At 33.6% G+C, this 15,596-nt stretch overlaps 3 protein-coding genes across 7 annotated transcripts; 2 read left to right on the top strand and 1 right to left on the bottom strand.

Annotated features, from left to right (window-relative positions):
• The first annotated feature begins 482 nt into the window (after positions 1 to 482).
• On the top strand, positions 483 to 2,017 carry LOC149740547 (V-type proton ATPase 16 kDa proteolipid subunit c-like). Its single transcript, XM_089872784.1, has 4 exons — positions 483 to 643; positions 866 to 1,049; positions 1,113 to 1,237; positions 1,406 to 2,017. Exons 1-4 carry the CDS (start codon positions 574 to 576, stop codon positions 1,489 to 1,491), a joined length of 465 nt encoding a protein of 154 aa, XP_089728910.1. The 5' UTR covers positions 483 to 573; the 3' UTR covers positions 1,492 to 2,017.
• A 647-nt stretch (positions 2,018 to 2,664) lies between these two features.
• Positions 2,665 to 11,980, top strand: LOC149740546 (protein NSUN7-like). Of its 5 annotated transcripts, XM_089872751.1 has the most exons (18): positions 2,677 to 3,191; positions 3,621 to 3,692; positions 3,921 to 3,979; positions 4,415 to 4,578; positions 4,774 to 5,002; positions 5,101 to 5,159; positions 5,221 to 5,391; positions 5,977 to 6,089; positions 6,314 to 6,509; positions 7,763 to 7,890; positions 8,358 to 8,539; positions 8,847 to 9,098; positions 9,384 to 9,575; positions 9,966 to 10,066; positions 10,481 to 10,626; positions 10,839 to 11,050; positions 11,259 to 11,395; positions 11,592 to 11,980. In XM_089872751.1, exons 2-18 carry the CDS (start codon positions 3,646 to 3,648, stop codon positions 11,658 to 11,660), a joined length of 2,457 nt encoding a protein of 818 aa, XP_089728877.1. In that variant the 5' UTR covers positions 2,677 to 3,191; positions 3,621 to 3,645; the 3' UTR covers positions 11,661 to 11,980. The 5 variants fall into 5 exon arrangements, with proteins under 5 accessions (XP_089728879.1, XP_089728877.1, XP_089728881.1 ...); XM_089872753.1 differs by lacking the exon at positions 11,259 to 11,395 and having other exon boundaries at positions 2,665 to 3,191; XM_089872755.1 differs by lacking the exon at positions 3,621 to 3,692 and having other exon boundaries at positions 2,683 to 3,186.
• Positions 11,981 to 12,208: 228 nt separating this feature from the next.
• LOC149740545 (acyl-coenzyme A diphosphatase FITM2-like) lies at positions 12,209 to 13,862 on the bottom strand. The gene has a single exon (XM_089872776.1). It carries the CDS (start codon positions 13,396 to 13,398, stop codon positions 12,373 to 12,375), a length of 1,026 nt encoding a protein of 341 aa, XP_089728902.1. The 5' UTR covers positions 13,399 to 13,862; the 3' UTR covers positions 12,209 to 12,372.
• Between the last annotated feature and the right edge of the window lie 1,734 nt (positions 13,863 to 15,596).

Here is a 15,596-nt window from a genome sequence, read left to right as displayed (position 1 = left end):
AGATTAGGGCAGCGTTAAACTATGTTTCTATGTCGGGTGCGCTCAAAATCACATGATATAGCAAAGGCTTGTCTGGAGACTACTGATCATGTGACTAGAATCGTTCATCTTGTGAACGTAGCTTTTCGTTTGTTGAGTCGTTTTATAGTAGAGTAAACTGTGCTAGTGTTAGCATCGAACCACTAAGTAAGTTAATTAAGGAAAACATAGGTTATTTTGTGTATCTGAATTAAAAAAAGCGGGTAGTTTCCTTTGATTTTTAATTTTTCGAAACGATGGATTCAGGGAACTAAATGACGAAATTGCCGTCGCGATCTGTTCAAATTACAAAGTTTTTATATATTTTATATTGACTACACTTATTGAATTAAAGGGTATATATAGGATATGGAGACTTCGCTTCTATAACTAATATTATTCACGGGGCTAGAAACAAAAATGCAATATGCGTATGTTATATTTCTTAACTGTGACCTAGATGTTTTGTATTTATATATTTGTCCATTAACGATTGATTTTAAACTTTCCAGATATTGTGTATATTGCTTAAGTGTTATTTATTTAAACATCAGAATGTCGGCAAATCCTGAATATGCTGCATTTTTTAGCTCAATGGGAGCAGCGTCTGCCATGGTATTTAGTGGTAAGTGTATTAAATCAAGTTAATGTGTTGAGATAGTTTTAGTTCCATATTTGTTTCATACACCTACTCATTATGAACTTGGTAAAATCCGAAGTAGGACAATGTAATACAAAAAATGTGGGGGCGTACTTAAGTATGAGTTGTGTATACACTTTATAGCCACCCACTTTTGTGAGTGTATGTAAATTTCATGTGATTAAGTTTTTTCATTTTCTTTTTCAGCCATCGGAGCAGCGTACGGAACTGCAAAGTCCGGCACAGGGATTGCCGCAATGAGTGTGATGCGACCTGAACTTATTATGAAGTCTGTTGTTCCAGTTGTCATGGCTGGTATTGTTGCCATTTACGGTGTTGTCATTGCAGTTTTGATCTCACAAAAAATGAAAGCAACAATGACATTATTTGCGTAAGTTTAAAGTTTATGCCTCAAGCCCCAGAGAGTGGAATTTAAACAACAATTTTTTTTCAGTGCATTCCTCCACCTTGGTGCTGGTTTAAGTGTCGGGTTATCAGGTTTAGCTGCAGGTGTTGCAATTGGTATTGTTGGTGATTCTGGTGTGAGAGGAACTGCACAGCAACCAAAACTCTTTGTTGGTATGTGTGTTATTTAAGATATTATTGAATTTGTCAAATAACTAAGTCTTTGAAAAGTCTTTAAAGTATTGATTAAATTTCTCACAAAAAATAAATGAGACTTGACAGTCTGTTATTAATATGAACATATTTTCCTGGATGTTTAATTAAAATCTGTTTTACTTTTAGGTATGATTCTCATTCTAATTTTTGCTGAGGTCTTGGGTTTGTATGGATTAATTACAGCTCTTGTACTTGTTGTCAAAGGAGGTTAAATTTATCAATTCATATTCGTTGTACAGCCCCCATAAGATCGTTCAATCAGACATGAAAATCTAATATATAATTTCTATCTGCTGCACCACCTAGTAAATCAATGACAATTGGCTGTACAAACAATTTGCTCTTGCACTTTTTGTGATAAATTCGGCATTGAACAAATTTGTTTGAAATTTAATTTATTGGACTGTTCACTTTAGACTTTTTCAACTTTATATTGCTTTAACTTTTAAAGCAAACTGGGGGTTGGTTATATGCAATGCTGTACCTCAGTGGCATTTCATGTGAAAAATTTGTCAAGTTTATTGTTGTGTACTCCTATTATTACTACTGAGCATGTCTAAAGTAAAAACTTGATCCACAAGTTCGATTATATCACATTAGAGTGGTGATGTGTTCAGCCAAAGTGTGCAATCTTGTTATCATGGTTGTTCTGTTGTGTAGATATGTATTCTTTTGCGTTAGTATCACATATGAAAAATAAATTGTGTACTGGATAAAATACACCATTGTGTCCACCAATTTATTCTTTTTATATGCCTTCTAAATCACAGACAATCTACTGTAAACACTTGTGAATGTATGGGATTAATTGTTAAGTGCGTACCGTGCAAGACTACGCTTTGATTAGGTGGTACATCAAAACTTAGAAATATACACAACCGAAGGTAAACTATAAACCAAAAGCGTATTTGAAAAAAAGGTTGATGGGTGATGAGTCTGGTCACTAAATATATACGGGTTAACATTACATTTGGATTGTGGATGCATAACATATTTGCATGTGTGAAAGCAAGTCATCTGATTAGGCGAAAGTTGCAGTGATTATAAATTTAGTAAAGTTTTAAAGCTTAAGTTAACCGGCGTCGTCGCTCAGTGGTTACACGTCTTATTTATTAGAGTTATTTCTTATTAATTATTTAGTGCGAAATAGGTTACTTTAGTTCATTTCTACGTTTTATAACCGCGGCGAGCCTTTATCTAGCAAGTTAATTTATCAATACAAGTTTGAATAGATTAACTAAAAACTTTTGGCGAGTATGTTTAGGTCTAATACTAAAATAGTAGCATTTACGGAACAATATTGTATGATTTTGTATAACGCCGTAATGTGGTTGTATTTAATAAATAATCGCGACACAAGGTGTCGCTGCGGTGTTAATCGACGGCAATTCCAAGTTTTTTAATTTGCTTTAGGAATTCAAAATGTAAATGTTGCAATAGTGTTTTTTTAAATAAATATACACAAACAAGATCATCTACATTATGGCGAAACCGCACATACCTTTTGTGCAGTAGCGTTGCAAACAGCATACCATATTATGCATCGTTAACGGCAATTGCGTCACTGGTTACCAAGGAGAAGATACGCTGTGATGAAATGTTAACGCCACGATAAACGTTGGTAACGCAACGCGGTACTTTATAAAGTAAAAATATCGTTTCTTGAAATAACTATGTCTTCGGCAATTTACTTGTAACACACTTCTAGCCAACTTTAATACCGAACTTCACGCAAAGATCAAGTACACTCCACCGATTGAGTGATATTAATACGTTGTTGCATTACGGCCAGCACAGACAGGAGTAAAAAGAGACCTTTCTCCTTGTCTGTCGGTGCTGTATGCGTTGGTGGAAAGTGGATCTATCGAGAGGCTGAAGATATTTTAATGAATCGTGGACGTGCATAGGTCAGGTAAGATGTTCCGGTATTTTTTACGTATATTACTTGAATGCTGATGTTATTTTGCCGGTAGAATCATCTAGTTTCATGTTCTACTTTTGTTGTGTTCGCTGCTCTTACGTCAATGAAAGTTTTCAATTACCTTAGCTGACTCTAATTACATTTCCGATTAAGAATAGGGTGTTGACTGATTTTGTGAATGAGGCCTTTGTAACAAGTTAATCAGGTTACACTACAAATCCCTTGGTTACATGCTTACATCTTAACGATTTGTGGTGTGTCAGGTTTCAGAGGGCAATATTTCAGAGTAGGTATAAAAGAAGTATCAGTTTTAACCAGGTCAGGCAACAGGGGTATAACAGTGTGTGTAAAATTGTATATAGTATATGTAAAGTTAGTATTTTTAGTAATATGTATAAGTTATCAGCATTGTATACACAGATAAAGATACAGCAGAAAAACAAACATGAAGACAGTGAGGAGACAAAACAGCCAGACTCATAGTCCAAGACGGTTAAATTTTATTTTTACATAAATAGATTCAGTTAGCTTCTAAAAATTGTATCAGTTTTGTGATTAAAAAACTTTTAATTTATTCCTGTCAAAAGTTATCAAGAAGATGCTTGACTTATTAAGCACATCGTAAGTTTTTTAATAGATATGCTTAAAACATCATATACACCCTGTGTCAACATTCTTGATTTGATTGATTACATTGTAACATTGTTTTGTTTATTTTAGGCGACGGATTCATTCCCCATCAAGCTCTGCATTATCATTAGGAAGGAATGAAGACACAGGTAGAATTAATGATTAATCAAAAGTTAAACCTCAAAACAAGATAGTGGGATAAAAGTTGATATTACATTTAAAAATGGTTTGTTAAAATAGTTGTGATTTAAATATTTTATTGCATATTTTGGTTGTGGGTGAAGATTTAAGTAAACTACTTCTAGCTTGTTTTGTGGATTGATGTGAGTCACTTAAGTGCTTTCTAAGCACTTTCTCTCACCTAACGGTAATTAAAACTCTCTTAAGTTCGATCGAGTGACACTTATGGCACAATGCGCTGGTAGAAGTGGTGGCATGCGCTATGTCATCTTCAATGAATTTGACGTTTTAAAATATTTTATCTTAAAAATTATGAAAAAGTCAGAATGAAAAATTAAGCAGTAAAATAATAGTGAATAGGCGTATATATCTTATCCCATGTATAATTCTTTTTGCTGTTGCAGTAAATCATATTATAAGCCAGAGGTCAACTATTCTATCGGGTAAAGGAACAAACCCAGGAGTCTTTTGGTTCAGTGATTCTCGTAAGCACCATAGTGATACTGCTTTCACTAAATCTACCCCACTTGGAAAAATGCCAGCGTGGATAACGATGCAAGGAAATGAGGTATTTTAATTATCTACTGTTACTTACAAATTGTGTTTTAAGCTAATGTGATTAAGGTTACAATCGTTACATATAATGTTATGCACACCCTTTTAATACCCATGCAATAAATATCTTTTTATCTTGGTAATTTTTACATATCTGATTAAGTATAATTAATATTGTTGTTTTTATTTAACCTGTATGTTTTTTCAGCATCAGCGTAGAGCTCGAAGCATCCCAGACTTTCTTTCTGGAGGACATTACGGATATCAGCATCAAGTCTACCAATCAGCTGCTGAGATATTTGAGCGATTAGCAATTCGAAAAAACGTTGGAGAAAGCCTTGTGCAGTATGGGAATATAAAGTCCGATGATCCACTCAGTTTTCCGTCACAAAAAGTGAAGCGACAAGCATATGAACTGGCGTATGAAACCTTGAAATGTAAATGAAATTATCATACAATAATGTGATTATGTGATATATATGGTATATAGGCCATTTTTTTATTTTAAATGTCTTTTAATTATTTTCTGTTCTAGATCAAGAATTACTGGAAGACATTCTATCGGACAGTGGATATTTCTTTTCCTACCCAACTGTAAGTTAAATATAATATTTTTTTACTGAAACAAAAATTCAATTGTTTGTGACAAAAACAGGCTGATGATACAACAGCCCTTGTGGTTGTAATGTTATTCGACTTTCAAAACCGAAAATGGACGCCGAGGTGTCAGATCATTGGTGATGTTATAAGCAGAGACGTTGTAGAGGTGGAACAAAACCTTATGGGACATCGAATACGATTAGCAGCTGCATTGGCAAGATGCAGGGTAAATTTGACTTATATGTGTGACTGACTTTAAACAGAAAACTAATAGACCTGGCTTGTGAAAAATATAGTATATATTTTCACAGGATTAATTTTTAGTTATTTTTTAGGTATCTGAAACATATTTTTTCATGATCAATTTCTAGCTATTTTTTAGGTATCTTATAGCTATAGATTCAAAAAACAGTTCTAAAGTTGCAACTTGTTTTTGCACAATATTTTGTTGTCATTGAAGTGGTGAGTAAATTCCTACTAGCTCCTGTGAAGCATTTCTTGATGTCACTGTGACATCATAGATAGGAGTGTTTGTGGTTTGGAGAGCTTTGTAAGGCACTTGATGGTGAGATAAGCCTCATTATGGTTCGTAAGAAGGTTTATTCCCACAATGGTCATTGTGTTGTGTGTTTACATAAGGAGTAAGTAAACCAGAATGTGAACAATGTAATAAAAATGGCGTCTTATATGTTACAAAGCAAACACTTTTTAAGTTACGTGCTTAAAATCTAGAAAGAGAAATATTATTGCATTTGAATATAAAAAAGTTGTAAAAGTATTTTTTATAAAAATAATTAAATGTTTTATGCAGGTGAAAAACCAGTCGCTATCAATTGATTATGTTCTTCCTGAATCAGTTCGTCAACAAGAGAAATGTGCTTCTGCTTTGCCACAATATGCTTGGGTTAACACAGTGAAAACAAGGTTAATACGCCAATATATTTCATATATAACATTTGTCCAATAAGATTTGACCAAAATTTATGTTTAGCATAAATGTCCAACACAGTGAAAACAAGGTTAATTTGCAATTTAATGTGAATAAATGAATGTAACTATAAAATGAATGAATGTAAATATATTTCTTAAATAAGATTTGACCAATAATATATTTTTTTTCGCACCAGATTTGACCAAATTTTTTTTAGCATGAACGCTGTAATAGAGGAACTCATAAGAAACAATTACATTGAATATTTGGAGAGTTCAGAAATGGTTGTTCCGCCAAGAGGAAAGTTTTTCCATCGAGATCAGCATTGTGAGGATGTTATTTTGTTCCCAAGCGACCAAAAAGAAGCGCTCAAGTGTTTGGATATTGTGGAGGACAATGATCTGATTTTACAGGTACTGCCATATCAAGATTTTAAATGTTTTTACACAAAATTTGAAAAAAAAACACGAAAAGATTGAAAATAAAATGGATTCTTTTTATTCTGCCTTTACATAAAATAGTCCATTATTTTTTCCATTTTTTTTATTATGTGACTATTAAAACTACCAAATTCCTAATTTTTTCAATAAAATACGTAAACTGATGCTGATGTTATAAATATAATCTTGAAAGTAATAAACATGATGGATATTACGTTTACATCAACTTTAATACTCAGTCAGAACAAGGCAGAAACATTGCTTGAACTGCAAATAGCATTGATTTAGTGGCTTGTCAAAATCAAATGTCAATATTAGCATAGGATTGTTGGTGGTTTGTAGATAATCAAATTCAATTGGTTTTGTGAGCAAACACTCCATACTCTTCCATATGACAACGCATATATTTTGTTTTTGAAACAGAACTGACTAATTTCTTTATAATTTTGAACAGAAGGGACAGTCCAAAGCTAATAAATCATGTCAACTGTATAACAATATATAAAATTAAGTAATTCATTTTATTATTTTTCTTGTAAAAACTATTAAACTATCAACATTTGTTGTGACAGGCTTCTTTCAGGTGAAGTGGTGCAAATAATTATTACATGGCTGGTGTGGAAAATGTCTTATTTTGTGTTTTGAATATGACTCATACATTATATAGAAAATCAATTTGTGAAAAACATATTTATTATCTTTTCGCTATCTATCGTGTATCATTGAAAGCGTAACAACGTAACCGCATTGTTATATTAATCACAACCATTCATCAAATCACAATAGCCATTGTAGCGTAACCGTCGATAATAAAGCCTATAGGTAAATATTATTTAAACTGATTTTCTTGATTCTGTATTATTATCATGACAGCCACTATTTTGTAGCCTTAGATTGTATTGTATACACAGGATGACGAAGAAAAGCAATTGACATTTGTATTCAATGAGCTCACTGTAAAGTAGCCAACCAAACAAGCATTGGTAGTGTTTTATAAGTGGCCACAATGGAATCAATAGTCATCGTATCATAACATGTTGTCACAGTTGCTCCTGATGTTGTGTTACAACCCTTTCAACGACTTTTAAAATTATTTCCTACAAAAACTTTACTAATAACAGATATTCTATGCTAATGAGAACTATTGGCTGCATCAAGATGTGACACAACACATAAATTAAAATCTTATTATTTTTTATAGATGATATTCTGAATTGCTTTTTCAGGACAAAACGAGCAGTTTAGCTGCACAGGCAGTTGCAGCTTTACTTACTGAGGATGATGAATGTGATTTGATCCACAGTGATGTTTCATCTGGATATACAACGGCTCATCTTGCTGTTTTATTGCACAAGTAAGAGTGAATGAATGTAACTTACTTTATCCTCGCGTGGCGGGAAACCGACAGTCGTTATTATTACACGGGTTTAACACCTCATGCCAGCTTACGATTTACCATGTATGTTACTTTGTGGGTGATTTTTTTTACTTTTTTTTATGTATGGCTGATAATTTGGACAACCCATTAGTGATCACTGGGTTGGAGCAGTTGCCGTTAAGTGTCTTGCCCAAGGACACAAAGGATGTGCCTTAAAGTATTAATTATAGCAGCTTTGTTTGTGGTGTTATTATAATTTGCTTTTGCAATAGTAGAAAATTTGATTACATAGAAACTGTTTTTTTTTTATTAAAACTCTTTTCTCTTTTTTGCCAATTTTTTTATTTTTTTATAAAAAGTTTAATTTTTTATTAAAAGTTAAAATTGATCTAAAGAATCAAAACACCAAAACCCAAGTAATTTTCAACCGATTTTTACTTCAGGGTTTCTAAAAAGAGGTTTGAAGCACGAGAATTAATGTATGGAAATTCTGTCAACCACTTTGGTGCACCGAGTAACCAAGAACAGCAGGAACTGCACCGTCCAACAGTTTACGCGTGTGGGGTTCGTAACGACGCTCATCGTGACAAGTTAAACACCCTTATCAAGTCAATGGGATTAAAAAGTAATTCACTTTTTTGTGAGGCTTTGTAGTGGTATTACAAAGTTTTCATTTTACATAAGTGTGGTCTTATGGGTTGCACCCAGGGTGCTATGACATGAACCTCAACATATGTTGAAGCTTGCTTTCCTAAAGGCAGACCCCAAGACAAAAAGAAGAATATTATACGATTGATACTTATTAAACTGTAAAAAGGTTCAAAAAAAAAGAATACATTTGACCCCTATTAGACTGTGTAATGTGTTATCTCTGTTATAAGATACCAACTAAAACATGATGTAGTACCTGAATTAAATGTAGTTCTTTACAGATGTGAAATTTCTCAGCGACAAATTTGAGAACATTGATGGCGCCAAAGATCCTCGCTTCGAGCGAGTCAAAGCAATCCTTGTTACGCCTCAGTGCACACGCACAGCGGTAGCCAATCCTGTTGAGTTCATGTTAAATGAAGGAGACACCGAAAGTTATGCTGTTTTGCGTGATTTGTCGCACGGGGAACGCCACAATAGAGCTGCAGAATCTGGCAGAGCTCATGTGGAGACAATCAAGACAGCACTGAAGTGTAAGCGTAATAATGATTTTATGATTTATTTTCTGTAACATTGAAACAGATAAGGTTGTGGAATTCATGAACTTGTTTTTATCCCACAAAACTGCACAACTATCACAGATAACTTTTTATATAGTTTCATAGTCAAACTGTAATTTTGGGAGGAAAGTATTGTACTTCAAACCATATATAAAAGACTGTTTCCTATAAACCATTACAATGCTCTTAAAGTGTTAGACTCAATAAAAACCTGAAAATATAATACTGTTTATTCTGAACCATTACCATGCTTTCCAGTTCCAAATATCGCAGCTTGTGTTTATGTAACACGGAGCATCCACTCGGTGGAAAACGAGCAAGCGATACAGACTGCCATCAAGTGGCATCGAGATACATCGGACGGACTTCAACCGTTCCGTATTTGTCCTCCAACACTTCCACTTTCTTCCAATGATATCAAAGAAGGGGATTATATCACACCAGTGGCAGGTAGTGTGTGTGTGTGTAAATAAATTGCATTTATTTATCCTCTCAAGGCGGGGGAATTATAGCCGTTATGACACAGGTTTTTTTGCATAAACCCCGATCCTGCAATTTAACACATGCAACTTCGAGTTAACGCATGCACGTTTGACAATCTGGATAACCAATTAGGATCCGCTAGGTTGGAGCAATTGTTATTAAATGTCTAACCCAGGATACATACACAGTAACACAGACAACAGTGGCAGTTACAAGCCTTGAACTCATATTCTCTAGTTCATTGCTCTAGCCACTGTGGTGAAATGTATTGGTCAATGTATTAAATACTACGTGTTTTTAGCAGCCAACATATTGCTCATGATTTGCTGTTTTATTCAAAACCTTTTGTTCACATAGGTAACTCAAGGTCAAGGTCAAGCCTGTTAAAACAGAAATATCTTAAAATGCGACAATCTTCTGAAATGAATGGATGTTTTATTGCTGTTCTATCAAGAGAGGTCGGTTTTAATATTTGTTTTCATACAGCATGTAGCTTAGTCCTATAAAGTAGCATATACTTTTGTTTTGTGTATTAGCTTTACTTTAGACGTTTGAACTTAAAGTCAAGCATATACTTTTCAATGAACATTTGAATGTAATTTGCTTTATCCTCGCGTGGATAAAAAAGGCAGTCATTATAACATGGATGTTCTGTATCCGACACCTTGAGTCAGTTTACCAGTTACCAAATATGTTACTCTGTGGGTGATTATTTTTTGGGGCATTTTTCTTATATTTGGCTGTTAATTTGAACAACCCATTAGTGACCAATATGGCTAATACATACAACATTTGAATATCTATAATGTATTTCATTTTGATAATAATGATGGCTTATTAATAAAACTATTCCTTATCTTATACAATGTCAGATTGACCCAATGGACTCCATGACGGTGAAAGATATTTTACGTCGTGCTGCATTGAAGGGATTAATTGCTCCAACATCTCCAACAACTAAACCCAAGCAACCAAAGGAAGAAAAAGCTGTGGTTGAAAAACCTGCAACACCACCTGCGTAAGTTGTTTTATATGTCCAGAGTTTAATAGCTATAAGCATTTTATTTGGTTGTATTAATAAATATCATGAGATTATATTTAAGTATTTTTAGACATGTAACTTGGTACACACCGTTTCAGGGCTGTTTTTACAAGGTTTGAATATATTTAGGTATTTTTAGATATGTAACTTGGTACGTATACTGTTTTATTTTTTATAAAACACATCAGAGAAACACCAACCGTGAAAACTGAGCAACAGCCTGTGGAAAAAATCAAGAGACATAAGAGCAAGGTTGCTTTTGGTAAGAAGGTCAAGCCACCCAGTGTAACTAATGTGACAAAGCTTAAAAAGACCAACAGCAAAAGTGTTGATTCTAATGATGTTGACAAGATGCTGGATCAGTACAGAAGTACAAGCAAGACCAAATCTTTAAATGAAGGTTATTATTATAATTACAATACAAATACCTTTATAGATATGTGCATACTGCACGAAATAATCAAATTTCAGAACTTAATTGTTGTTAAAGTTAGATGGTGAATGGTTATAATAGAAGGTTACACGGGCACAGCTCTAACATGCATGGATTTTAACAAAAATATTATGAACGTTTAATTTCTATGCGCATGAGTAGTTGTTTGTAATAGTTGGTGGCAAGACAAGCGACATGGCGCAAGTGAGTATCAATCTAGAGTTCCATAACACTTCATCACTGAGATTCTCCGAAACACCACCAGGGTCACCGAAGCATGACTCAACAAAAATATCAGGGCCTTGCATGCAGGTATAGCATAGTTTAACATTAAATTGAAAATTGTCCAATTTGGCTTGCATTTATGCTAAAGTATGTAATGTATCACGGTTAGCAACTTATTTTTATTATATCTTTTTTAATAGCATGGAGTTTTAACATTGCTTAAGTTCTTGTGTTTTTAAATATTACTTCACCTAAATTACCTTCATAATTATGGATTTTTCAGAGTCAGATCAATTCTGATGTTGAGACCATTCTCACCCGTCTTTCAAGTAGAGAAGCCAGTCGTATGTGAATATACCGACTGAAAACTACATATTGTACAAAAACTGCTATATCTTTACTATACTCACACTCGCATGCTGTTACATTGCTTCATTATATTTTGTTGCTTTTTTAGTTTTTTAGTACTTCCATGCACATAACCTCTGCAGTGCTTTTGGTCCAGGCATGCAATCTATGCTCGTATATATACAGCTGCTTATATTGCTACAACTATTCTCACTGTTCCCTCTTCCATGATATTTATAAGTTCACGACTTAATTTTTGTCTTCTCCGTACTTATAATATATATATACGTTTTTTGTACATTATTAAAACTTTAGTTAAGCAGATTTAGAATATTAGTGTGGTTTAGATTTTAATTTTAGTCAGCTTTGGTCTTGCTTAACAGAAAGTGTAAGTTCAAGCAGTTAGAACCAATATTAGGACTTTAGTGAGACAGCGTATCTGTCATTTAAGCAATATTGTATGAATCATATGAATAATTGCAACATATATATCATAACATTTATAACATGAGTACCATGTTTTATGCACTATGTATGTAACCCCATAGTCTGATATATGATAAACAATGATTCCTCAAGGTATGTCTTACAACAGAAGTCTTAATATATTTGTTTTGCAACAAGACTGTTTTATTTGTAGTTTAATTATATTGACTCCTTAAAACGTAAAATTTAAAATCCTAAATAACACATACTAGTAACTGCTACAAGTGTAGTCATTTAACTTTAGAAAAAGTATTTGCTGTCAATATGGATTTGATCGGGCCATAACCAGGTGTACCAGGAGAGAATTTGCATTTAAACCACTCATTATATAAGAGCATCCATGAGAAAATTCCTATGCTGCCACCCAATGCTTTGCTAAAAAAAGTATGGAAAAAAAGACAAGTCATAATAATCATAAAGTCCCAGATTAAGCAGAGAATGCAGTTAAAGATAAACAAACACTGAACAGTAAACAGAGTAGATTGATAGTTCGATTTTAGAGTTGCAAGGGTCTTCGAACCTATAGGAACATGTTGAGCAGCATGTGAGAGAATGTTGATCCAGTATCTTTGAATCTGGAGTTCTGAGGTAATCACTAATATGGAGAAAGAGAGAAGAAAACAATGTCCAGAGATGTCAAATCCATCCCACACGTGTCCCTTTTTTAACCGAATGCAATCCCGTTTAGATGTTATGTTAAACAGTGGAACCTTTTTAGCATTCAAACAAATACCAGTGATGTTTTCAATATAGTGAAAAACAATTTTAACCCAGAAGTACCAGACAGCTGTTGCTGCAGCGAGTCTCAGGAACCCAAAATAAATTGCCTTCTTCCAACTTTCACAGCCATGGACAAATGATGTAACAGCCATATAAGTTCCAGCACTTATCAATGTCCAACCCCAACTCCATTTTACGAAATAAACGTTCAGAAAGTTTCTTTTATTGGAAAAATAGTTCATTGGAAGATCCAGAAACATGGCAGCAGAAGAAATACTTAAAATTCCAGCCCAAATCCACAATACGCGATATGCAGGTGAAATTATGTAGTATTTTAGAAAAATACTCACAACACGTTCCACCTTCTCTTCAGCGTTACATTTTAACTTATGAATTTTTGAATTTATATGATTGCTTTCATGGCCATTCATTGTCGTCATTTTTACTCTGATAATACAGTAAAGGTATTTGTTACTCAGTTTAATAAAAAAGGGCATCAAAGTATGATAATAACCCAAAGTGCAACCAAACAACATATAAACATAATCTTCTATCTTATTGTATTTGATACATATCTGTGTATTTTGAAATTTTAAATAGGCCTATCCATTTTCTTTTTATTGAAACAAGAAATAACAATACGAATAACAGCAAAGAATACTCTACCAAGAATGAATAGAGTATTCTTTGATAGAGTAGAGTATTCTTTGATAACAGTAATGTGCTTTCCTGTAAATTGGGAATTACCCTTAACCAAGAAAAAATATTGGCAGGTTTTCTTTTAGTTCACTCTGGTGCGTTTATATATCATAGAACGTATCCGCTATGAAAAAATATCCACAATTGCAACCAACCACCGGAAAGATTGGAAACATCGATGATCGACCCATAATATCCGCGTTAAATTTTACTTCGAAGTACCTTGGCTTTCAAAGTAAAACTTTTTTCCATAGAAATCACTTTGCTTTTTTGAGCACGCATAATCATATACCACTAAAATCCTGGCAGAATTCTGCTGAAACACTAAACCGTCATTTTGACAAAAATCAAATTATTACGAAAACAGTGTTGCCGAAACAAATAACAATAAAAACGCAGGGTAGAAAATACCGGAAATGTGTTAATGTTTAACTTTAGATGATCCCGCTAGGAAATCTGTAACTTTTAAATGCAAAAGGACAACGGATTCTAGTAGAGTGAATGCATTTCTCTGATTTAAAAAAATAAAATCGCGCCCCCATCGTAACGATTTTTTTTAAATCGGGTTAACACTATTACCGAAAACCGCAAATTTTACCCCAAAAAGTGCTCATATTCAAATCGTCCTGCTAGGAATTCTGTAACTTTTAAATGCAAAAGGACAACGGATCTTGGTAAAGTGAATGTATCTCTTTGATTTAAAAAAATAAAATCGCGCCCCCATCGTAACGATTTTTTTTAAATCGAGTCAACATTATTACCGAAAACCGCAAATTTTACCCCAAAAAGTGCTCATATTCAAATCGTCCTGCTAGGAATTCTGTAACTTTTAAATGCAAAAGGACAACGGATCTTGGTAAAGTGAATGTATCTCTTTGATTTAAAAAAATAAAATCGCGCCCCCATCGTAACGATTTTTTTTAAATCGAGTCAACATTATTATCGAAAACCGCGAAATTTACCCCAAAAAGTGCTCATATTCAAATCGTCCTGCTAGGAATTCTGTAACTTTTAAATGCAAAAGGACAACGGATTCTAGTAAAGTGAATGTATCTCTTTGATTTAAAAAAATAAAATCGCGCCCCCATCGTAACGATTTTTTTTAAATCGAGTCAACATTATTACGGAAAACCGCGAATTTTACCCCAAAAAGTGCTCATGTTCAAACCGTCCTGTTAGGAAATCTGTAACTTTTAAATGCAAAAGGACAACGGATTCTAGTAGAGTGAATGTATCTCTCTGATTTGAAAAAATAAAATCGCGCCCCCATCGTAACGATTTTTTTTAAATCGAGTCAACATTATTACCGAAAACCGCGAAATTTACCCCAAAAAGTGCTCATATTCAAATCGTCCTGCTAGGAATTCTGTAACTTTTAAATGCAAAAGGACAACGGATTCTAGTAAAGTGAATGTATCTCTTTGATTTAAAAAAATAAAATCGCGCCCCCATCGTAACGATTTTTTTTAAATCGAGTCAACATTATTACGGAAAACCGCGAATTTTACCCCAAAAAGTGCTCATGTTCAAATCGTCCTGTTAGGAATTCTGTAACTTTTAAATGCAAAAGGACAACGGATTCTAGTAAAGTGAATGTATCTCTCTGATTTAAAAAAATAAAATCGCGCCCTCATTGTAACGATTTTTTTTAAATCGAGTCAACATTATTACCGAAAACCGCGAATTTTACCCCAAAAAGTGCTCATGTTCAAATCGTCCTGCTAGGAATTCTGTAACTTTTAAATGCAAAAGGACAACGGATCTTGGTAAAGTGAATGTATCTCTTTGATTTAAAAAAATAAAATCGCGCCCCCATCGTAACGATTTTTTTTAAATCGAGTCAACATTATTACCGAAAACCGCAAATTTTACCCCAAAAAGTGCTCATATTCAAATCGTCCTGCTAGGAATTCTGTAACTTTTAAATGCAAAAGGACAACGGATCTTGGTAAAGTGAATGTATCTCTCTGATTTAAAAAAATAAAATCGCGCCCCCATCGTAACTATTTTTTTTAAATCGAGTCAACATTATTAC

This window comes from Ciona robusta, chromosome 2 (genome assembly GCF_009617815.1).
Source record: "Ciona robusta chromosome 2, ASM961781v2".
NCBI classification, from domain to species: Eukaryota; Metazoa; Chordata; class Ascidiacea; order Phlebobranchia; family Cionidae; genus Ciona; species Ciona robusta.
The sequence above is the reverse complement of the archived record's forward strand: the minus strand, read 5'-3'. Positions and strand labels throughout refer to the sequence as shown.